At 44.5% G+C, this 25,208-nt stretch overlaps 1 protein-coding gene across 2 annotated transcripts in view; it reads left to right on the top strand.

Annotated features, from left to right (window-relative positions):
• Positions 1-25,208, top strand: part of CDK6 (cyclin dependent kinase 6) — a 206,428-nt gene that overhangs the window by 75,341 nt on the left and 105,879 nt on the right. For both annotated transcript variants that reach the window (XM_075315643.1, XM_075315644.1), the window contains exon 3: positions 12,814-12,949. In XM_075315643.1, coding sequence (XP_075171758.1) covers positions 12,814-12,949 — 136 coding nt within the window. The remainder of the gene's footprint in view (positions 1-12,813; positions 12,950-25,208) is intronic.

Genomic DNA, 25,208 nt, shown 5'->3' with positions numbered 1-25,208 from the left:
GAGCAAGTCTTTGTCTCTTTACAGGCGGTGAGGGTGGGTCTTTGTCTCTCTTTATAGGAAGTGAGGGCGGTTCTTTGTCTCTTTATAGGAAGTGAGGGCGGTTCTTTGTCTCTTTACAGGAAGTGAGGGTGGATCTTTGTCTCTTTACAGGAAGTGAGGGCGTTTTTTCTCTTTACAGGAAGTGAGGGTGAGTCTTTGTCTCTTTACAGGAAGTGAGGGTGGATCTTTGTCTCTTTACAGGAAGTGAGGGCGGTTTTTCTCTTTACAGGAAGTGAGGGTGGGTCTTTGTCTCTCTATGGTAAGTGACGGCTGATCATTTTCACTATAGGAATTGAGGGCGCGTCTTTGCCACTCTACAGGAAGCCGTTCTTTATCTCTCTACAGGAAGTGAGGGTGGAGCTTTGTCACTCTGCAGGAGGTGGGGACAGGTGTTTTTATTTCGGCAGTAAGAAGGGAAAGTGTTTTAAATCTCTATAAGAAGTGGAGTGGGTTTTTGTCTCTACAAGAAGTGAGGGTGGGTTTTTATCTCTATACAAGAAGGGGGGCAGGTCTTTTTCTCTCTACAGGAAATGGGGTGGAACATTTTGAGCAGAAAGTAGGCGTGGGTCTTTGTCCTTTTACTGGAAGTTAGGTGGGTCTTTGCTTCTTTATTCCCACTCTCTTGTCTGTCAAACTGCATACAGGTATAACGTAAAGGCTGGCTTTCAGTACAAGGTAGGCAAACCATTAGACAATGGCAAGGAGCAATGCATCTAGGAGATGACGGAAAGGAGGTCCCAGCAACTATAGTGCTGGCAGATTGCATAAGAAGAGGAACTAAAAAATAGTGTATGGCAAGTTACAGACCTTGATTAAAAAAAACAGTTCCTGGACATATTCACTAATATGCATACCAAAATGCAGAATCTGGATTACAGGGGCTATCCATCACTGTGTAAACTTCTGTTGCCCCCGGAAAAACAAGCAATCATTTATGTGCATGGCCTAAAACTGGGGGATACTTTTTTTTTTACTTTTGCCAGTGCGCTTACTACCTGGCAGGAGAGGTGTTTTCCAAAATTTTAAAGTAAATGTAGGTCAAAACAAAGGAATCATACAGCGGGGAATATTTTCCAGTGTTTATACTACGCTGTTGAGACCTGCCTGGTTCCTCAGTATTTGCATGTGTTGGGTTATAGGCAGTTCTCCTGCATTCCACGTGTCCATGATAAAATGTTCATGCAGGTTACTAAAGGACAGACAGATCCTCATAAAAGGGGGAAAAATCATCATATTCTATTCACTGGTTACGGTGATCCTCAGAAAAGTTTTGTAGGTAGAAGTGATGTCATAGCGAGTCGTTCTTCTGACTTTTTGGAGGGTCTAGACCAGTCTGGAGTATCCCACATGGTTAAAGAAGAACTCCAGCTAAAATGTTCTTTGTATAGTGCACTGTAAACTATTATTTAAGAATAATGTAGAGGTCTTGGGTATATCCTATGCATACCTGTTGTGACATGTTGGGATCCTTCCTCTCTGCCTCTTCTTTCTGTTTGCCCTGTTCTCTGCTCCTGCCTCTCTGATTCTTCTATTCGCTCTGCTCTGTTACTTCCTCTTTGATTCCTCTGTAAGCTCTGCTCTCTGCTACATCTTCCTGTTTGCTCCGCTCTTTTTACTCTGTTACTTTGCTTTCTGCTCCTTCCTCTCTGCTTCTTCTTCCTGTTCGCTCTGCTCTCTGCTCCTTCCTGTTCGCTCTGCTCCTTCTTCCTGTTTATGCTCAGCTCTCTGTTTTCTCTGCTCTCTGCTCCTTACTCTCTGCTTCTTCCTGTTCGCTCTGCTCTCTGCTCCTTCTTCCTGTTCGCTCTGCTCCTTCTTCCTGTTTATGCTCAGCTCTCTGTTTTCTCTGCTCCTTACTCTCTGCTTCTTCCTGTTCGCTCTGCTCTCTGCTCCTTCTTCCTGTTCGCTCTGCTCCTTCTTCCTGTTTATGCTCAGCTCTCTGTTTTCTCTGCTCCTTACTCTCTGCTTCTTCTTGTTCGCTCTGCCCTCTGCTTCTTCCTGTTCACTCTGCTCCTTTCTTTCTGTTTGCTCTGCTCTGTTTTGTCTGCTCTCTGCTCCTTCACCTGCTCCCTGGACAGTTTTCCTTTTTTTCATTTTTTCCTTCTGTACTGTACAGGCTTCACCCTCTCTCCTAATTAGCTGTTCTCCTCCTGGCATCACTCACAGCTGTTAGTGCCCTGCTCAGTCCATCATGGGAGAAGAGTGCACAGTTGAGCTGTTGCAAGGGCTCCCAGCTTCCTTTTAACCAGCAAGATGCGGTGATTGGGAAATGTCCTCTTCCTTGATCACCGCTAACACTAATGTGCGCAGGTCCTGTACAGGTTGGGAGGTGAGACCAGCAGAGAATCCACAGATTTTTTTTTTTTTTTTTTTTTTTTTCTGTCCTGCCCACATGCGTCTCTCTGACAGGATGAAGATGCAGCCCGGCTGCTTCTTTCTCTGCTGCAGAGGCCACACACAATGTACACTATGACCGTGTCTGCATCACTGTATTGATGCCGGCCAGCACATAAACAAAGGGGTTGGCCCCTGGAGGTGTTAATAAGCTGTCTGGTCACTGGCCTGAGGGCTTTGTGCCCCTCTGCCTCTGGCCCAGTATGCCCCAGCTGAAGACAACCAGTGATAGATTAGTGACTTAAAGCTGCTGCCCACTGATATATACAGCAGTATTAGTGTATCTTATGTGATGTATACAGCAGTTTCAGTGTCTCCTATGTGATGTATATACAGCAGTCTCAGTGTATCCTATATAATGTATAAACAGCTCTCTCAGTGTTTCCTATGTGATATATACACAGTAACAATCAAAAGGGTGACAATGTTATAAACTTTTGATTTTCAGGCTCCATATCTCACCATCCACTGCAGCTTTGTGCTTGAGACTAACTTTATTTTATAGACAATCATCTTGGCTATCTCATACATAAATTTGATTAGCAACTATTTAACATATGATTAGTTATGCAGATTTTTGTTACGCCACTACATTGTTTCTATTTTGCCCCTAAAAATCTAAATAAAAATTATTATTTTGTTATTACTTTGGAAATCCACCTTTGCTTTTAAACACTACCTGAATCCTTCTGGGCTCTCGATCAGATTCAAGCATGTCTCAACCAAAATCTCATCTCAGATCTCTTCTACACGTTCCCAGTGTTGTTGCATACTTCTCGACTCACTTGGTTATCTGTATACAGTCATATGAAAAAGTTTGGGCACCCCTATTAATGTTAACCTTTTTTCTTTATAACAATTTTGTTTTTTGCAACAGCTATTTCAGTTTCATATATCTAATAACTGATGGACTGAGTAATATTTCTGGATTGATATGAGGTTTATTGTACTAACAGAAAATGTGCAATCCGCATTTAAACAAAATTTGACCGGTGCAAAAGTATGGGCACCTCAACATAAAAGTGACATTAATATTTTGTAGATCCTCCTTTTGCAAAAATCACAGCCTCTAGTCACTTCCTGTAGCTTTTAATGAGTTCCTGGATCCTGGATGAAGGTATATTTGACCATTCCTGATTACAAAACAATTCCAGTTCAGTTAAGTTTGATGGTCGCCGAGCATGGACAGCCGCTTCACATCATCCCACAGATGTTCAATGATATTCAGGTCTGGGGACTGGGATGGCCATTCCAGAACATTGTAATTGTTCCTCTGCATGAATGCCTGAGTAGATTTGGAGCGGTGTTTTGGATCATTGTCTTGCTGAAATATCCATCCCCTGCGTAACTTCAACTTCGTCACTGATTCTTGCACATTATTGTCAAGAATCTGCTGATACTGAGTTGAATCCATGCGACCCTCAACTTTAACAAGATTCCCGGTGCCGGCATTGGCCACACAGCCCCAAAGCATGATGGAACCTCCACCAAATTTTACTGTGGGTAGAAAGTGCTTTTCTTGGAATGCCGTGTTTTTTTGCCTCCATGCATAACGCCTTTTTGCATGACCAAACAACTCAATCTTTGTTTCATCAGTCCACAGGACCTTCTTCCAAAATGTAACTGGCTTGTCCAAATGTGCTTTTGCATACCTCAGGCGACTCTGTTTGTGGCGTGCTTGCAGAAACGGCTTCTTTCGCATCACTCTCCCATACAGCTTCTCCTTGTGCAACGTGCGCTGTATTGTTGACCGATGCACATTGACACCATCTGCAGCAATATGAAGCTGCAGGTCTTTGGAGGTGGTCTGTGGATTGTCCTTGACTGTTCTCACCATTCTTCTTCTCTGCCTTTCTGATATTTTTCTTGGCCTGCCACTTCTGGGCTTAACAAGAACTGTACCTGTGTTCTTCCATTTCCTTACTATGTTCCTCACAGTGGAAACTGACAGTTTAAATCTCTGAGACAACTTTTTGTACCTTCCCCTGAACAACTATGTTGAATAATCTTTGTTTTCAGATCATTTGAGAGTTGTTTTGAGGAGCCCATGATGCCACTCTTCATAGGAGATTCAAATAGGAGAACAACTTGCAAGTGGCCACCTTAAATACCTTTTCTCATGATTGGATACACCTGCCTATGAAGTTCAAAGCTCAATGAGGTTACAAAACCAATTTAGTGCTTTAGTAAGTCAGTAAAAAGTAGTTAGGAGTGTTCAAATCAAGAAATTGATAAGGGTGCCCATACTTTTGCACCGGTTCAATTTTGTTTAAATGGGGATTGCACATTTTCTGTTAGTACAATAAACCTCATTTCAATCCAGAAATATTACTCAGTCCATCAGTTATTAGATATATGAAACTGAAATAGCTGCTGCAAAAACCCAAATTGTTATAAAGAAAAAAGGTTAACATTAATAGGGGTGCCCAAACTTTTTCATATCACTGTAGCTTTTTCGTCACCTCTACCCACAAGTGTTTTCGATTAGGTTGAGGTCTGAGGACTGTGGGGGCTAATCAAGCTGCTGTACTTTATTGTCATTGAACCATTTCTTCTGCATTCTTGACATATACTTCGGGTCGTTGTCCTGCTGGAACACTGTCGTCCTTTTCATACTCACAGTACTCGAGTGTATGAAGTAACTCGTCTTGAAGGATCCTCACATATAGCTCAGCATTGAGACCACCATCCATGCTGGTCAAGTATCCAACATGAAACACCCCCATATCATCAGGCTTCCTGGACTGAACTTGACAGTTCCTTCAATTTCTTGATCCGTTAGCCTCTCTTCCCCTTCATGATGATGTTGTTTTTTCTTGGGAAATCTTCTTCATTGCTGATTCTTGATTCGAACCAGTGACCTTTTACTTGGGAATCAACCTAAGAAAACACTGAGCTATTAGGGAATGTGAGAACAGGTTGCAATTTGTAGTAGACAGGAAGAAGAAAAAATGTAAAACACCACAAGCAAAACAGTAACAATACAGTATGTCACGCTCCCCGGGTCCCCTGCGCTGCTCCCCGGCTCACCTGTCACGCTCCCCGGTTCTTCAGTCCGGTCTCCGCCGCTCCCCACTCTCCAGCATCCATTGCCGGCGCTTCCTAGGCGTCCTGGTCCCCGCTCCCGGCGCCCGTCGGCGTCTCAGCCCCAGCCCGGCTCTGCTGCTTCCTCCTCCCAGCTTCCTGCTCTGGCTTCTGGCACCCGGGCCGCGCGCATGCGCATTAGGGCGCGCGCGCGGTCATTGACCCTTTCTTAAAGGGCCAGGGTCCATTGACAGGAAATGAAGCACACAGGTACAGGGTATAAAGGGGTTGTATGTCCAAGTGGGCGGGGCCTGATCTTCGTGTTTCCCAAGCTAGGAGTCAGGTCTCCTTGTGTCTCTTTGCCATACTTACGTATCTCTCTTCTAGAGCCGATCCTGCCTCGCCATCCGGTCCTGCCGAATCCCGCACCCCGAACGCTGCCTATCTGCCATCCTGACAGTCCGTACCATCTCTGACCCCTGTGGTGACCCGTCATCTCGCTCCAACGGTTCCGGACTCCGCCTGACATCATCTCGGCTTCCGAACCTGAGCTCCGTCACCCGGACTACCATCAGTGACTCCGTGGTCCCAGGGACTTCTCCATTATACTCTTGTGCACGGACTGCCCTGCTACCTGTAGTGCTCCAGCTACCGGACCCCTTACCATCATCAAGGAGTTCGGCCCAGTGGATCCACCTCCTGGGTCTGCCCTTCCACCTGGCCCTAACAGTAAGATCAGGCCATGGATCCCGCTGAAGCACTAGCGGCCTTGCAGGAGGAACTCCAACGCCAGCGTGAGACCCAGACCCGCATGCTGAACTTCATGACTTCGGTGGACGCCCGCCTGAACACGCTACAAGCGTCAATTACATCTTCAGCATCTCGGGCTTCCACTAGCCAATCCACGGCTCCAGCCCCCGTGGCAGCCTCTTCGGATGCTTCCAGACTTCGTTTGGCTTCACCACCCCGGTACGCCGGAGATCCCAAGACCTGCAGGGGTTTCATAAACTAATGCTCCCTCCATTTCACGCAGCTGCCGCATTTGTTTGCCTCCGACCAAGCCAAGGTCGCCTTCATCATGTCCCATCTAGAGGGTGAGGCACTGGCGTGGATGAACCCCTTGTGGGAGAAGGAGGATCCTATGACCACGAACATCCAGGAGTTCCTGCAGGCATTCCGTGGCACCTTTGACGAGCCCGGACGCGCCTCCGCGTCTGCTTCATCTCTTCTCCGGTTACGTCAGGGGACTCTGACGGTGGGTCAATACGCAATCCATTTTCGCACCTTGGCTTTGGAACTCGGCTGGAACAACGAGGCCCTAACTGCCGCCTTCTGGGAAGGACTCTCGGGTCGAATTAAAGATGAGCTGGCTGGTCGTGACGTACCATCCACCCTGGATGCCCTGATTACCCTAGCGACTCGAGTGGACATTCGCTTTCAGGAGCGATCCAAAGAGGTGTCCCGTGAGAGACGTCCGGTACGGCATTCCTCTCCTCCGCAGAAGCCCGCCGTACTACAGTCAACGGCATCTGGTGTCTCCGTCCACGAGCCCATGCAGATCGACCGTGTGCGGCAGTCTGAACAACGTCGAGCAGAGCGGCTCGCCAAGGGCCTCTGCTTCTACTGCGGAGAGGGCACACACCTGCTACGCTCCTGTCCAGAGAGGCCGGGAAACTCCAAAGCCTAGGGTTGGTAGGAGAGGCCACCCTAGGTGCTGGGACTCTCTCAGACCCGGTTACGTGGACTGTGCAAGTGACAACGGGAGAGACGCGGTTCACGGCTGAGGCGTACCTCGATTCTGGGGCAGCAGGCAATTTCATCCAGCAGGCCACGGTGGACAAGTACCAGGTGCCTGTTACTCCACTCGACAAACCCCTAGTGATTGCCTCTGTGGATGGGAGACCCCTCTCTGACACCATCTCCTGGATCACCAGGCCGGTCGAACTGCGTATCGGTGCCCTGCACACCGAGAACATCGCTCTCTACGTCCTCCCACATATGTCCCATCAAATCCTGCTGGGACTTCCCTGGTTACGGACACACGAACCATCAGTCAGCTGGGGCACTGGTGAAATCACCCGATGGGGCTCTTCGTGCCATGAGAACTGTCTGAAGACCATACAACCCATCCGACGACCTCCGGTTCCAGAGAACCTACCGGGACTGCCCTCGGCCTATTGGTCCTTCGCGGACGTCTTTGATAAAAAGGAATCTGAGGTACTTCCGCCACATCGTCCGTACGATTGTGCCATCGACCTGCTCCCTGGAACAACACCACCTCGAGGACGGATATATCCATTGTCTCCAGCCGAAACAAGGGCCATGTCTACTTACATCACAGAGAGCCTGGCAAGGGGATTCATTCGGAGATCCTCCTCTCCTGCTGGAGCAGGCTTCTTCTTCGTTAAGAAGAAAGAAGGCGACTTACGCCCATGTATAGACTACCGGGGATTGAACCAAATCACCGTAAAAAACAAGTACCCTCTGCCGCTCATCCCCGAATTGTTTGACCGGCTTAGAGGAGCTCGTGTGTTCACCAAATTGGACCTTCGAGGTGCCTACAACCTGGTCCGCATCCGCTCTGGGGACGAATGGAAGACCGCGTTCAATACTCGCGATGGGCACTATGAATACTGCGTGATGCCCTTCGGCCTGTGTAACGCACCAGCAGTCTTTCAAGAATTGGTGAACGACGTTTTCCGGGACCTTCTTTACGTCTGTGTGGTGGTGTATCTGGATGATATCCTTGTCTTCTCTCCGGATCTCCAGACCCACAGAGAGAACGTGCAGCTGGTTCTACAAAGACTGAGAGAGAATCGTCTGTACGCCAAGTACGAGAAGTGTGTCTTTGAGCAGTCTTCTCTCCCCTTCCTGGGTTACATCATCTCCGATACCGGACTGCAGATGGATCCAAAGAAGGTCTCCTCCATTCTCAACTGGCCTCCTCCTTCTGGACTGAAGGCAATCCAACGCTTTCTGGGATTCGCCAACTACTACCGCCAGTTCATCCCTCACTTCTCTGCTCTGACCGCTCCTCTCTCCGCCTTGACCAAGAAGGAGGCTAATCCAAAGGACTGGTCACCTGCGGCCGACGCCGCGTTTGGCTCTCTGAAGCGGGCATTTGCCTCCTCTCCTGTGCTCCACCGTCCGGAGTTAAACCGCCAGTTCACCTTGGAGGTGGATGCCTCCTCCTCGGGAGCCGGAGCAGTGCTCATGCAGAAGTCCTCCTCCGGGAAGATGGTGACTTGCGGATTCTTCTCCAAGAGCTTCTCAGCGCCTGAACGCAACTACACCATCGGTGACCGAGAGCTATTGGCAGTAAAACTGGCTCTGGAGGAATGGCGCTACCTTCTGGAAGGAGCAGTGTACCCCGTAATCATTTACACGGACCACAAGAACCTGGAATACCTGCGGTCCGCTCAGCGACTGAACCCACGGCAAGCCAGGTGGTCCTTGTTCTTTGCCAGGTTCGATTTCCAGCTCCATTTCCGACCCGCGGACAAGAATGTACGCGCTGATGCCTTGTCCAGGTCTTTCATGCCCATGGAGCAGGAGGAGGAGACATCCCAGCCCATCATCTGTCCTAGTAAAATCATTCCAGTGGCTCCTGTCACCCTGGCCCAGATACCGCCCGGGAAAACCTATGTCTCTGAGACTGATAGGCAAAAAGTGTTACACTGGGGCCATGCCTCGAAAACAGCCGGTCATGCTGGTCAAAAGAGAACATGGAGTGCGATTGTACGTCATTACTGGTGGCCATCCCTTCGCACGGACGTCGCTGCTTTTGTCTCTGCCTGCTCCTCTTGTGCCAGGAACAAGACGCCCAAACACCTGCCATATGGCCGTCTTCTGCCTCTGCCTATACCCTCAGTTCCGTGGCAACACATTGCAATGGACTTTATTACGGACTTGCCATTGTCCTCCGGACACAGTCATATGGGTCGTGGTGGACCGGTTCTCTAAAATGGCTCATTTCGTCCCTATGGCTGGACTGCCCTCTGCTCAGGAACTCGCGGACGCCTATATACATCATATCTTCCGCTTGCATGGCTTTCCATCACACATCGTGTCCGACAGAGGAACTCAGTTCACCTCCCGCTTCTGGAGGGCTCTCTGCAAACATCTGGGAGTGACTCTGGACTTTTCTTCTGCCTATCATCCTCAGTCTAATGGCCAAGTGGAAAGGGTCAATCAAATCTTGACCTCCTTCTTATGACACTACGTCAACGCCCATCACGACGACTGGTCCACGCTTTTTCCTTGGGCTGAATTCTCCCATAACCACCACGTCAGTGAGTCCTCCTCCAGCTCTCCCTTTCATGTCGTTTACAGACTTCAGCCCTCCGTCCCATTGCCTGTATCTCCTTCTTCGGATGTCCCTGCTGCTGATGCTGTAGCCCGTGACTTTGCAACCATTTGGGACTCTGTCAAGGCGTCCCTTGGGCGTGCTTCCCTGCGGATGAAGAGACATGCGGACAAGAGACGTCTGGACCCTCCGTGTTTCTCTCCTGGAGATCTAGTCTGGCTTGCTTCCAAGTACGTCCGATTGAAGATACCATCCTACAAGCTGGGTCCTCGCTACATCGGGCCGTTTGAAGTCCTCAGCAAGATCAATGAGGTCTCCTACAAGCTACAGCTCCCGGCCACGATGAGGATACCCAACTCCTTCCACGTCTCCCTGCTCAAGCCGGTTGTCCTTGGTCCCTTCTCCGCTGCTGCCAGTTCGGCTCCTCCTCCTATTGCCGATGACGACATCTATGCGGTAAGGGATATCGTGGCCATGAAGACCGTACGGGGTCGACAGTTCTTCCTGGTGGACTGGGCAGGGTATGGTCCTGAGGATAGGTCCTGGGAGCCCCGGGAGAATGTGGGTACTCCGCTGATCCGTGCCTTCCTGTCCCGGTTGCGGGGAGGGGGGCGTGGGGGGGGTACTGTCACGCTCCCCGGGTCCCCTGCGCTGCTCCCCGGCTCACCTGTCACGCTCCCCGGTTCTTCAGTCCGGTCTCCGCCGCTCTCCACTCTCCAGCATCCATTGCCGGCGCTTCCTAGGCGTCCTGGTCCCCGCTCCCGGCACCCGTCGGCCTCTCAGCCCCAGCCCGGCTCTGCTGCTTCCTCCTCCCAGCTTCCTGCTCTGGCTTCTGGCACCCGGGCCGCGCGCATGCGCATTAGGGCGCGCGCGCGGTCATTGACCCTTTCTTAAAGGGCCAGGGTCCATTGACAGGAAATGAAGCACACAGGTACAGGGTATAAAGGGGTTGTATGTCCAAGTGGGCGGGGCCTGATCTTCGTGTTTCCCAAGCTAGGAGTCAGGTCTCCTTGTGTCTCTTTGCCATACTTACGTATCTCTCTTCTAGAGCCGATCCTGCCTCGCCATCCGGTCCTGCCGAATCCCGCACCCCGAACGCTGCCTATCTGCCATCCTGACAGTCCGTACCATCTCTGACCCCTGTGGTGACCCGTCATCTCGCTCCAACGGTTCCGGACTCCGCCTGACATCATCTCGGCTTCCGAACCTGAGCTCCGTCACCCGGACTACCATCAGTGACTCCGTGGTCCCAGGGACTTCTCCATTATACTCTTGTGCACGGACTGCCCTGCTACCTGTAGTGCTCCAGCTACCGGACCCCTTACCATCATCAAGGAGTTCGGCCCAGTGGATCCACCTCCTGGGTCTGCCCTTCCACCTGGCCCTAACACAGTAACATGACAAGAATCTTCATAACTAATCATATGCTAAATAGTTGCAAGTTAAATTTATGTAAGAGATAGTCAATATGATTGTCTATAAAATGAAGGTTGTCTCATGCTTAAAGCTGTAGTAGATGGTGAGATATGGAGCCTGAAAGTCAAAAGATCAAAAAATTGTTACCCTTTTGATTATCACTGTACACCAGTCTCAGTGTCTCCTATATGATGTATACAGCAGGGTCTCAGTGTATACTATATGATGTATATACAGCAGTCTGTGTCTCCTATATGATGTATACAGTAGAGTCTCAGTATATCCTATGTGATGTTTACAGCAGATTTTCAGTGTATCCTATGTGATGTATATACAGCAGTCAGTGTATCCTATGTGATTTATATACAGCAGTCTTGGTGTCGCCTATGTGATGTATATGCAGCAATCTCAGTCTATCTTAAGTGACATATATAGCGGAGTCTCAATGTCTATCTCCTATGTGATATATACAGGATAATCTTATTGTATGCTTTGTGAGGTTTACAGCAGTCTCAATGTAATTTATATAATGTATATAGCATAGTCTCACTTTCTTCTATGTGATTTATATAGCAGAGACTCAACGTATCATATGTGATGTATATACAGCAATCTCAGTTTATCCTATGGGATATACACAGCAGTCTTGGTTTATCCTATGTGATGTAAACATCACTCTCAGTGTATACTATATGATCTATACAGCAGTCTCAGTTCCTATGTGATGTATATACAACAGTCTCAGTGTATCCTATTTATGTATACCGCACTCTCAGTGCCTCCTATGTGATCTATATACAGCAGTCTCATGTCTCCTATGTGATGTATACAGTAGTCTCAGTATATCCTATGTGAGGTATAGAGTAGACTCACTGTATCCTATGTGATACATACAGCAATCTCAATTTCTCCTATGCAATGTATACAGCAGAATCTCAAAGTATCCTAGCTGATTTATACAGCAGTCTCAGTGTATATTATGCGATGTGTACAGCATAGTCCCAGTATATCTTAGGTGATGTATACAGCAGTCTCTGTGTATCCCATTTTTATGTATAGAGCAGAGGACCAGTGTGTTCTAGGTGATGTATACAGTTGAAACTGCTGTGTATGTCACATAACATACACTGAGACTCTGCTGTATACATCACATAAGATACCCTGGGACTCTGCTGTATACATAGCATGGGATACACTGGGACTCTGCTGTATACATCGCATAGAATACACTGGGACTCTGCTGTATACATCGCATAGGATACACTGGGACTCTGCTGTATACATCGCATAGGATACACTGGGACTCTGCTGTATACATTGCATAGTATACACAGAGACTGCTTTATACATCACATAGGATACAATGATACTTGGAAACCAGCCACCTCTGAGAGGTGTACAGGATCCTAGTCAACAAGCAGTACACAATTAATAGAAAATATTTCCATTATTAAGAATGCAGAGGACTTTTAGTAAGAGGTAAATTACAGACTTGCTTGTTTTTACAAATATTTTTCAAGTTTGCTCACAAATGTCAATTTCCCCCTAGTTAATACTACCTCTACTATTTTATGTCAGATTTATTAAAATAAAATGATTTATTGAGAATTTTTGCTCTTTTTTTATTGTTTGTGCAGGTTATTTGATGTTTGTACCGTATCACGGACGGACAGAGAGACGAAGCTTACACTGGTATTTGAACATGTCGACCAAGATTTGACAACATATTTGGATAAAGTGCCGGAGCCTGGAGTTCCCAATGAAACGATAAAGGTATTAATGGCTTATGACAGTCAATATTACAGATACCCCAATGGGGTTAGATGTGCACCCCTGAGCCACCACAGCACTGTAATATCTTGATATCTGTAATATATGAGCTGGGGGGTGTCAGACTCTGAAAACCTATTTTGAAATAGCCTACTAAGAATTTGGAGTTCCTAGGGGGTATTTTTTATTTTGGAACCTTTATAAAATGGTAGACAAGAAGGGCGGTTGTAAAGAACGGAAAAGAAGGGCGGTTGTAAAGAACGGAAAAGAATGGCAGTTGTAAAGAACGTCTCTTGCCCTGGAGGACCTGAGCAGTCTGCATTATATGAGCACCTTGCAATGTGTAATTTCCCCTGTGGTGGCGCTGTACAGAAATTAATCACTTTCTGCTTGGCTCCTGTGCACACTACAATCGATCACTGGCTATTCGTTTTTTTTTAGGAGTCACTTTTATCCAATACCTGATATGTGACATATATGTACGTCACACATTAGGTACGGTTGTATGGGATCAGTTCAGTACCTTAATCTGCAGGGTAAATGTCAGCTGTGTTATACAGCCAGCACCTGCCTCTATCAGCAGCAACCAGCTCCAATTACTGCTGCGTAACCATTTAAAAAGTAAACATCATTTTTTTTTTTAATGAAAAATAATTAATTAATAATACCTATGAAAATAAGAATCTTTGTAATATCTTATTACAGACACTTGATGTCACGCTAAATAGGGGGAATACAGGGCAACGACGAAAAGGGAGGGGAGGAAAGAGGGGAACCCTGTCTCTAGGAAGCGGGAGATGATGATTCCTGATAAAACCTTCCACTGGCCTCTGATTTCCCTCATGTCCCAAGAAAGGTTCCACACTTATACGCTGATCAGGATACCTAGACCGTGGTTGACCCTGAAATGGACCCTGACTTCACTAGATAGGCTTCACACTTATGCGCCGAGCCGGATACCTAGACCCTCGTTGACCCTAAAATGGACCTTGACTTCGCTAGATAGGTTCCACACTTATACGCTGATCAGGATACCTAGACCCTGGTTGACCCTGAAATAGACCTTAACTTTGTTAGATAGGTTCAACACCTATGCATCGAGCAGGATACCTAGACCCTGATTGACCCTAAAATGGACCCTGACTTCACTAGATAGGTTCCACACTTATGCTCCGAGCAGGATACCTAGACCCTGGTTGACCCTGAAATGGACTCTGACTTCACTAGATAGGTTCCACACTTATGCGAAGAGCAGGATACCTAAACCCTGGTTGACCCTAAAATGGACTCTGACTTCACTAGATAGGTTCCACACTTATGCACCGAGCAGGATACCTAGACCCTGGTTGACCCTGAAATAGACCTTAACTTTGTTAGATAGGTTCAACACCTATGCATCGAGCAGGATACCTAGACCCTGATTGACCCTAAAATGGACCCTGACTTCACTAGATAGGTTCCACACTTATGCTCCGAGCAGGATACCTAGACCCTGGTTGACCCTGAAATGGACTCTGACTTCACTAGATAGGTTCCACACTTATGCGAAGAGCAGGATATCTAGACCCTGGTTGACCCTGAAATGGACCTTGACTTTGCTAGATAGGTTCCACACTTATGCTCCGAGCAGGATACCTAGACCCTGGTTGACCCTGAAATGGACCCTGACTTCACTAGATAGGTTCCACACTTATGCACCGAACAGGATACCTAGACCCTGTTTGACCCTGAAATGGACCCTAAGAAGTAACTGGACGGGATGAGCACTCGTCAACGTCACTAAGTGCTAAAGAACACACAGGGAAAACAAACCGGGAAATATAAACAGACAACTTATCTCCAGGGTAACTTTGGGAGAACTACAGCAACAAGAAGCAATGTGTCTCCAGATGATTGCAAGCCGCCTGCTTGCAATCTGGTCTGCATAGAACTAACTCTATCACTGGCAACAAACCAAGGGGAAATGCAGGTATATATGGACACAGAGAGTAGGAATAAGGATTAACAGCTGAATTGCCAAGGTGTCTGCAGCGTCTTAAAGGGGAAAGAGTTAACCCTGATAGAGAAGATACATGGAACTCAATTCACACCAGAGAAGTAAGAATTAAATATCAAGGAGCAATTTATGCAGCCAAACGCAGCAACGTTCTGGCCGAACAAATAAAATCCCAAAGCACCAGATTCCATATTCTATTCTTATATTCTCCTAATAAAACAAATTTGCTAAGAGTTACTATAAATTCTATAACCTAAGGTTTAATGCCCAAACCCCTCAACTAGAGCAGAAAAAATAGTGTCCTTCCTGAATAACAAAAACTCTACCCCCGTTGAGTCCAAACCAAATAGAATCCCTTTCTCAGACATTTATTTTTCAAGAAGTATCAAAAGCCATAGATTTATCAAAACTAAACAAAGCTCCGGGACCGGACAGCCTTACTAATGAATATTACAAAATTATAAATATCTACTTCCCCATATCTGGTAAGACTTTTCAATGAAGCTACTAAGATGAAAAAGATGGCTTTTATTATTACATTACCCAAAACTGGAAAAAGTCCAGATACCCCAGCCAAAGTCACACCAATATCCCTTTAAAATTTGCATCTAAAGCGTTATCAAATCAAATCTTTATTTTTATATAGCGCTAACATATTCCGCAGCGCTTTACATACATTGGCAACACTGTCCCCATTGGGGCTCACAATCTAGAGTCCCTATCTGTATGTCTTTGGAGTGTGGGAGGAAACTGGAGAACCCGGAGAAACCCACGCAAACACGGGGGGAACATACAAACTCCTTGCAGATGTTGTCCTTGGTGGGATTTGAACCCAGGACCCCAGCGCTGCAAGACTGCAGTGCTAACCACTGAGCCACCGTGCCGCCCACTGCCGTAGTCATATCACTTAACCCCTTCACCCCCGAGCGATTTTACCTTTTTCTTTTTCATTTTTTCCTCCCCTTCTTCTAAGAGCTTTAACTTTTTTTATTTTTCCATCCATCTTGCCACATGAAGGCTTATTTTTTTGCTTGACGAGTTTATTTTGTTTACTTTTGAATAAAACCATTAGTTTTTCCATATAGTGTACTGGAAAACGGAAAACAAAATTCCAAATGTGGTCAAACAGGGAAAAAAGTGCAATTGCACGATTTGTTTGTTTTTTTATTCACCATGTTCACTATATGGTAAAATTGATGTGTCAGTGTGATGCCGCCTATCGGTACGAGTTCGTACCATTTTTGGGGAGATGTGATGTTTCGATCGTCTGTTATTGCATTTTAAAGAAATGTTGCGGCGACCAGAAAACTTAATTTTGGCGTTTGGAATTTTTTTCTCACCACGCCGTTTACCGATCAGATTAATTGATTTTATATTTTGATAGATCGGGCATTTCTGACCTCACAATACCAAAAATGTGTATTTTCTTTATTTTTTTTAACTTTTATTTTCAATGGAGCAAAAAGGGGGTGATTTGAACTTTTAGATTTTTTTCACATTTTTTTTTAAATTTTAATTTTACATTTTGAATTTTACTAGCCCCCCCTAGACGACTTTATGCCTGTCCTAACCGATCACTTGTGCATTTCTGCTGATCAGAGCAGCATCGCTTTGATCAGCAGAAATGCTCATCTCCTGTGGATGTCGGTGTTCTATTGGCTCTCACAGGAAGTGAGTCTTGGTAGTGTCAGGGGTCATCAACTGACCTTGCACTACCATGACAACAAATTGGCGTCCTATGATCGTATCATAGGGCCGCCAATGGCGATGGGGAACAGCGCGATCCCCACTGCGGCCATTTAAATTGCGCTGTCAGTATTTGACAGCGCGATCTAAGGGGTAAACAGTCGTGGGTGGATCTCCAATCCACCTGCGCCTTTTAGCCACACGTGTTTGCTGATCAGATCGCCAGACATGTGCGGGGATTACCGCAGGCTTGCAGCTGGAGCACGCACTAACCGGAGGGAGGTGGCCAAGGGCGTACTAGTATATCCTTGGTTGTAAAGGGGTTAAGCTAGTCAATATACCAGCCCTAATACAAGTAGGTTTTGTAAAAAAAAAAAAAAATCGTCAAACAAGTGATGGGACTCGCTTTTTTTCTTGGATGTGGAGAAGGCATTCCATGGAATCCACTGGGGATATCTCAAGGAAGTGCTTCAAGAGTTCAGATTCTATAGTCCCATCTTGTCTTCAATTATAAGATCATATACCTTCCCCTCAACGCAAATTTATTCATCTGAGGTATTATGTAATAGTTTTGCTATTATGAATGGAACGCGACAAGGGTGCCCATTATCCCCCTTAATTTTTGTATATTTAGGGAACCCTTTGCCCGGTGGATTCACTTTTCTTCCAAATTTTCTGAGATTACGAAAGGGAAAATAGAGAATTGTATTGTCAGTATAAAGTTAGTTCTGATACACTAAAGGGGGCTTTACACGCAGCGATATCGCTAACGATCGTACCCGCCCCTGTCGTTTGTGCGTCTCGGGCAAATCGCTGCCCGTTGTTCACAATATCGTTAGGAGCTGTCACACGGACTTACCTGCCTACCGCCGTCGCTGTGGCCGGCGAACCGCCACCTTTCTAAGGGGGCGGTTCGTGCGGCGTCACTAAGCGGCCGCCCAATAGAAGCAGAGGGGCGGAGATGAGCGACCGTAACATCCCGCCCACCTCCTTCCTTCCTCATTGCCGGCGGCCGCAGGTAAGCTGTAGTTCGTCGTTCCCGGGGTGTCACACGTAGCGATGTGTGCTGCCTCGGGAACGACGAACAACCTGCCTCCTCAACAATCAACGATTTTTTGAAAATGAACGACGTGTCAACGATGGACGATTTGGTGAGTATTTTCCATCGTTAACGGCCGTTCGTTGCTGTCACACGCAACGACGTCGCTAACGAGGCCGGATGTGCGTCACGGAATCCGTGACACCGGCGATATATCGTTGCGTGTAACGGGGCCTTTATACATATAGACCAAGTAGGTTTTGTAAAAAAAAAAGTCAAACGAGATGGGACTCACCGCTTTATTGGTCTAATCTCAGAAGTGGAGCGACGTCGGTGCCTTCTCTACTCCTTTCCTTGGCTATATCTGGAGATAACTAAAGGAAGTACTTAAAAGTTCAGATTCTATGGACCTATCTTGTCTTCAGTTATTGCATTATATAATTTCCCCTCGGGGCAAATTTATTCATCTGGGGTATTATGTAATAGTTCTCCTATTACAAATGGAACGCAACAATGGTACCCATTATCTTCCTTAATTTTTGTATTATTAGTGGAACCCTTTGCCCGGTGGATTCACTTTTCCTCAAAAATTTCTGAGATTAGGATAAGGAAAATGAAGCATCCTATTGGTCTATTCGCTGATGATGTGATTCAATGCGTTACCAACCCTCATGACTCGCTAGCCCACATTTGTCATATTAATAATACATTTGGCTAAACTAACTTTTATCAAATAAACATGACCAAATCAGTCAGTTTGAATTTGGGCATTTCTCCCGCTATTCAACACTCTTTGGAAAATGACTCCCCATTAATTTGGGCAGATAATGCAATATATTATCTGGGTATTTTACTAACCTATCCCATTAATAACTTTGAAACTTTAATTTTTCTGTACTAATAAATAATGGTATTGAGGTTTCACATTAAGGTTTTGCTATTATGTACCCTTTGTGTCCTTTTATTATGATTGCACCGTGTTTCCCTGAAAATAAGGCAGGGTCTTATATTATTTTTTTGCTTCGAAAGATGCGCTGGGGCTTATTTTCTGGGGATGACTTACATTTTCCCATGAAGAACCATCCACTTTTATTCTTAAACACAAAAATCAACATTTATTCAAGTCTAATCATCATCACATTCTGGAACGTCAGCATTTTGTGTTATCCTATTACTGGATCAGATGCACATTTTCTTATCTAATCTGCTATTCTCATGGTCCAGTCCTATAGTGGTGGGTACAGACCATATATACAAAGGTATAAATTACCTGTTTTCATCTATTCTTCTCTATGTACTGCTAAATTTACCCCCATAAGAAAGCAGACACCCCCTAAAAGATTCGCACTTACCAGACCCCAAACATTTAGTTTTCAAGTGAATGGGCTCTCACATACAGAGCTGGGTTGCAGTTAGGATCCCCTGCATTCTACAGCGTTTGGCTCCCCCTGGTGACTTTAACCAGTATCGCTCACTCAGACTGACACTGGTACCCGATCTGTTTGTGAGAGCTGCAGTGGAAATCAGCTGGAACGGCGAGGAACCTAACAGCAACACAGATCTCTGTGTGAGAGCCCATCAACCATTGGCACTTGCAAAATGTAATTGTTTGGGGGTCTGGTAAGTGCAATTTTTTTGGGTGGGGATGTCTACTTTCTTTAATGAAAACTCCAGTTGTATTTTTTTTTAACTTTTTTAGCTGCTTTGACACTTTCCTTATGGAACTGCAACTAGGGCTTATTTTTGGAGTAGGGCTTATATTTTAAGCAAACTCAAAAAAGCCCAAAATTTCCTGCTAAGGCTTATTTTTGGGGTAGGTCTTATTTTTGGGGAAACAGGGTAGCTATCAAAATGTATGTCTTACGTTGACGTATGGGATGCTCATGCACAACTTTTCTTGTTACACACCATATGTTGCTTTCAAGAAAACATGTTTTTATATAATATATATATATATATATATATATATAATAAAAGCAACCAAACAGTGGTAACAGTGTACCTCAAAATGGTATCAATCTGTCAAAATGACAGGATGGAAAAAATCAAAACTTCACACATGGAAAAATAATGGTTACTAATCTCAGAAAATGGGGACAAACCCAAATGTATTTTTTTTTTTTTTTACAAAGTTCAGATTTTATTTTTAAATTGTGAAATTGTGAAATATAATAAATAATTTTGAAATCACCAAAATTGCACTGACATGGAAAATCATATTAACAGGTTATTTTTCCTGCACAATAAAAGCCACAAAGACGAGACTCCAAAAATAATGGCGGTATTGATTTTTTTCACCACGTTATTTTTATTTTTATTTTACCTATTTTTTTGTACATTATATGGTAAATTGAATGGTGTCAACCAAAACTATAAATTGTCCTGCAAAATAACAAGTCCTCGTACTTGTTACACTGTTGTAACAAGTCCTTGTTGTAACAAGTCCTCGTACGTATTGTTACTACACTTGGGAGAAGGGGTGAAAAAAACCCAAAATGCAGAAGTGAGAGCGTCAATATATGAGACAGAGACTCTGATTTAAGTGTTGTGTCACTTACTAAACTGTATGTTTCTGTTTCAATAAAATCAGTGTTTTATTAGCTGGAGATTATCACTACATGACTAGGTGTCTCATGCTTTGTGGTCCAGCCACACCCCCACCACTGATTGGCAGATTTCCAAGTGTGCGTAGAAAGCAGCCAATCAGTGGTGTGGGCGGGGTTCTACACACTTCCGCATTCTCCGCTCTGCTAGATCTGCAGCAGAGAAAACTGTGATTGTATCAAGCAGCCCAGCAAGTGACACATCGTTGGAATCAGGGTCTCTGTCCCTCCATAATGCTGCTCTCAGATTACTCATAAAAAACCTGCTGACAGATTCCCTTTAAGAATAAGGACTGATTTAAATCAAACACCCCCTTTAAGTCTTTTTGTCTTCCAGTACAGTGCATACTAATAGAAATGTAATGAAACTTGACAGCATACACCCACACAGTGTTTAAGACGCTTTGTAATGGGGCACGCTCACTAAAATGGATAGAAAAGACACTTTTCTTTGCCAGGAAAAATATTCGCTGTATTAAATTAAACATTTTTCCTGCCGGGATTTAAATATCCTGCCACATCAAGAACGTCCCATGGGCATGGAGGAGCCGCTTATTATATGTTCTAGTATAATTGGAGATTTTTATACAGTATACTTATACACTACTAAAGACCAGACCCACTATAGACTTGAATAGTACCATAGATCTACTATGCCACCATTCACATGCTCCATATCACTATATAATTTCATTTTCTGCCGCCATATACATCCACAAGGCAGTTTATCACCATGTACCTTAGTGCAGTACCACAGATCCACTATACTACCATATACGTCTACACTACTAAAGACCAATCCCACTATAGACTTTGTATAGTACCACAAATCCACTATGCCACCATATACAGTGCCTACAAGTAGTATTCAACCCCCTGCAGATTTAGCAGGTTTGATAAGACGCAAATAAGTTAGAGCCTGCAAACTTCAAACAAGAGCAGGATTTATTAACAGATGCATAAATCTTACAAACCAACAAGTTATGTTGCTCAGTTAAATTTTAATAAATTTTCAACATAAAAGTGTGGATCAATTATTATTCAACCCCTAGGTTTAATATTTTGTGGAATAACCCTTGTTTGCAATTACAGCTAATAATCGTCTTTTATAAGACCTGATCAGGCCGGCACAGGTCTCTGGAGTTATCTTGGCCCACTCCTCCATGCAGATCTTCTCCAAGTTATCTAGCTTCTTTGGGTGTCTCCTGTGGACTTTAATCTTGAGCTCCTTCCACAAGTTTTCAATTGGGTTAAGGTCAGGAGACTGACTAGGCCACTGCAACACCTTGATTTTTTCCCTCTTGAACCAGGCCTTGGTTTTCTTGGCTGTGTGCTTTGGGTCGTTGTCTTGTTGGAAGATGAAATGACGACCCATCTTAAGATCCTTGATGGAGGAGCGGAGGTTCTTGGCCAAAATCTCCAGGTAGGCCGTGCTATCCATCTTCCCATGGATGCGGACCAGATGGCCAGGCCCCTTGGCTGAGAAACAGCCCCACAGCATGATGCTGCCACCACCATGCTTGACTGTAGGGATGGTATTCTTGGGGTCGTATGCAGTGCCATCCAGTCTCCAAACGTCACGTGTGTGGTTGGCACCAAAGATCTCGATCTTGGTCTCATCAGACCAGAGAACCTTGAACCAGTCTGTCTCAGAGTCCTCCAAGTGATCATGAGCAAACTGTAGACGAGCCTTGACATGACGCTTTGAAAGTAAAGGTACCTTACGGGCTCGTCTGGAACGGAGACCATTGCGGTGGAGTACGTTACTTATGGTATTGACTGAAACCAATGTCCCCACTGCCATGAGATCTTCCCGGAGCTCCTTCCTTGTTGTCCTTGGGTTAGCCTTGACTCTACGGACAAGCCTGGCCTCGGCACGGGTGGAAACTTTCAAAGGCTGTCCAGGCCGTGGAAGGCTAACAGTAGTTCCATAAGCCTTCCACTTCCGGATGATGCTCCCAACAGTGGTGACAGGTAGGCCCAACTCCTTGGAAAGGGTTTTGTACCCCTTGCCAGCCTTGTGACCCTCCACGATCTTGTCTCTGATGGCCTTGGAATGCTCCTTTGTCTTTCCCATGTTGACCAAGTATGAGTGCTGTTCACAAGTTTGGGGAGGGTCTTAATTAGTCAGAAAAGGCTGGAAAAAGAGATAATTAATCCAAACATGTGAAGCTCATTGTTCTTTGTGCCTGAAATACTTCTTAATACTTTAGGGGAACCAAACAGAATTCTTGTGGTTTGAGGGGTTGAATAATAAATGACCCTCTGAATAAACTTTTCACAATTTAAAAAAAAATAAAAATAAATAAATAAATAACATTCTTTTTTGCTGCATTTCACACTTCCAGGCTGATCTACAGTCCAAATGTCACAATGCCAAGTTATTCCGAATGTGTAAACCTGCTAAATCTGCAGGGGGTTGAATACTACTTGTAGGCACTGTACTTATAGACTACTAAAGACCAATTCCTCTATAGACTTTGTATAGTACCACAAATCCACTATACTACCATATACTTATACACTACTAGAGACCAATCAAACCAGAGACTTTGTATAGTACCACAGATCCATAATACCACCATATACTTATACATTAATAAAGGCCAAATACACTATAGTCTACGTATAGTACCACAGATCCACTATGCCACCATATACTTAAACACTACTAAAGAGCAAGTCCATTATAGACTTTGTAAAGTACCACAGCTCTACAATACCACCATAAACTTATACAATACTAAAGACCAATTCCACTATATACTTTGTATAGTACCACAGATCTACTTTGCCACCAGATACTTATACAATACTAAAGACCAATTCCACTATAGACTTTGTATAGTATCACAGACCCACTATGCCACCATATACTTATAGACTACTAAAGATCAATTCCACTATAGACTGTGTATAGTACCACAGATCCACGATGCCACCACATGCTTCTACACTAATAAAGACCAATCCCATTGTAGACTTTGTATAGTACCACAGATCCACTATGCCACCATATACTGATACGCTACTAAAGATCAATCCCACTATAGATTTTGTATAGTATCACAGACCCACTATGCCACCATATACTTATATACTACTAAAAACATTTTTTAACCCTTCAGGTCTGTCACAAGAATATGTGGAATGAAAATATAAATAAATTAGTCTACCTAAGAATGTTACTTTAACCCCAATTTATTCACTTTTACAAGGGATAATATGACAAAATGTACCACGAAATGTGTTACCCAGTTTCGTATGAGCTCGATGATACTACACATGTGGTCCTAAACCTCTATTAGGAGAAACAGGAGGGCTCAAAGGATGGAGCACTATTTTATATTTTGGAAAGCAAATTTGGCTGAAATAGTCGTGTTTCAAGGGCTCTTAAGTCAACTAAACAGCAGAAACGTCCTCACAAGTGACCCTATTTTGGAAACTAGACCCATCAAGGACTTTATTCAGGGGTGTAGTGAGAATTTTCAAAAAGTTGTGTTTGGACACACAGCAGGGCCCGTAATGGAAGAAGCAACATTTGGAAAGGAAATTTGGCTGGAATAGATTGCAGACACCATGTCTCATTGGCAGAACCCCTGAGGTACCAAAACATCAGAAGCCCCCACAAGTGACCACATTTTTCAAACTAGACCCATCAAGCATTTCATCTAGGGGGTGTTGAACATGTTGAAACCGAACATGCTTCACAAAACATTTTAAAATGTGGATGTGAAAACGAAAATTAAGTTTTTTTCTGCTAAAATGTTGTTTTAGACTCTAATTTTTAATAATTAATAAGAAAAAACAGACCCCATAATTTATTGTGCAATTTCTCCTGAACACGATAATACCCCATATTTGGTCAAAAACTGCTGTTTGGGCACATGGCAGGGCTCGGAAAGGAAAGCGCACTGTTTGGTTTTTGGAGCACAGATTTTGCTAGAATACTTTGTTGCCGATATTTACGGAGCCCCCAAGGTGCCAGAACAGCAGGAAAACCACCCAAAATTAACCCTTGTAGAAATTGCACCTCTAAATGAATTTATCTGTGGCCGCAGTGACACAGTCCAAAGTGTATCCATCTGCCGCATTATGAGTGATTCCGTCGGGTTTTGTCTGAATCTTGGTTTTTGGGATCTACGCGGAAATGCCGGCGTAAGTGCACAGGGTAGAGCGCAGGATAAATGTCAGCTGAGTTTTATTACAAGTTTTGAGAGGTATAATGAACAAATAGCAGTATATGAATAGTTCCTATTTTTATTTTTGTGCGGTTCACCGAACAGTATTAGTGACGAGACAGGCTTATTGTTCAGGTCGGTGCCTTTACAGCAATACCTTATTTATATTGTTGTTTTTTTATGTTTTGCTTATATCACACACTAAAAATGCTGTTCTGTGAGCTGTAAAAGGAAAAGGGCTGTATGAGGGCTTATTGTTTGTGTAACATTGTGTAGTATTGCTTTTCACTCAGATTTTTCAGTTGAAGAATGAACAAAACCCTGCAATTCACTTATTGTTTTTTCATATATATATATATATATATTTTTTTTTTCTGCGTGGTTCACTGTACGGTGTAAGGTTAGGCCTTGTGCCCACAGAACTTTTTTTCATGCTTTTTTCCTTGCTTTTTTTTAACCAATAAAAAGCAAGGAAAATGCATCCCAGCAAAGTCTGTGATAATCATGACTTGCTGTGCCCACAGTGCTTAATTTTTACTTGCTTTTTTTTGTTGCTGAAAAAAAGAAGCGACATGTCACTTGTTTTCTGCGTATTTTCCTGCTTTTTTCCTATCTCAGTACATAAGAAGATAAGAAGAAAAAAAGAAAAGAATCATGAAAAAGAAGCAAGAAAAAAGCATGAATAAAAAGAAGCATGAAAAGAAGCATGAAGAAAGCAAGAAAAAAAGCATGAAAGTATGAAAAGAAGCATAAAAAG

The sequence above is a fragment of the Anomaloglossus baeobatrachus genome, chromosome 6 (genome assembly GCF_048569485.1).
Source record: "Anomaloglossus baeobatrachus isolate aAnoBae1 chromosome 6, aAnoBae1.hap1, whole genome shotgun sequence".
Taxonomy (NCBI): Eukaryota; Metazoa; Chordata; class Amphibia; order Anura; family Aromobatidae; genus Anomaloglossus; species Anomaloglossus baeobatrachus.
The sequence above is the reverse complement of the archived record's forward strand: the minus strand, read 5'-3'. Positions and strand labels throughout refer to the sequence as shown.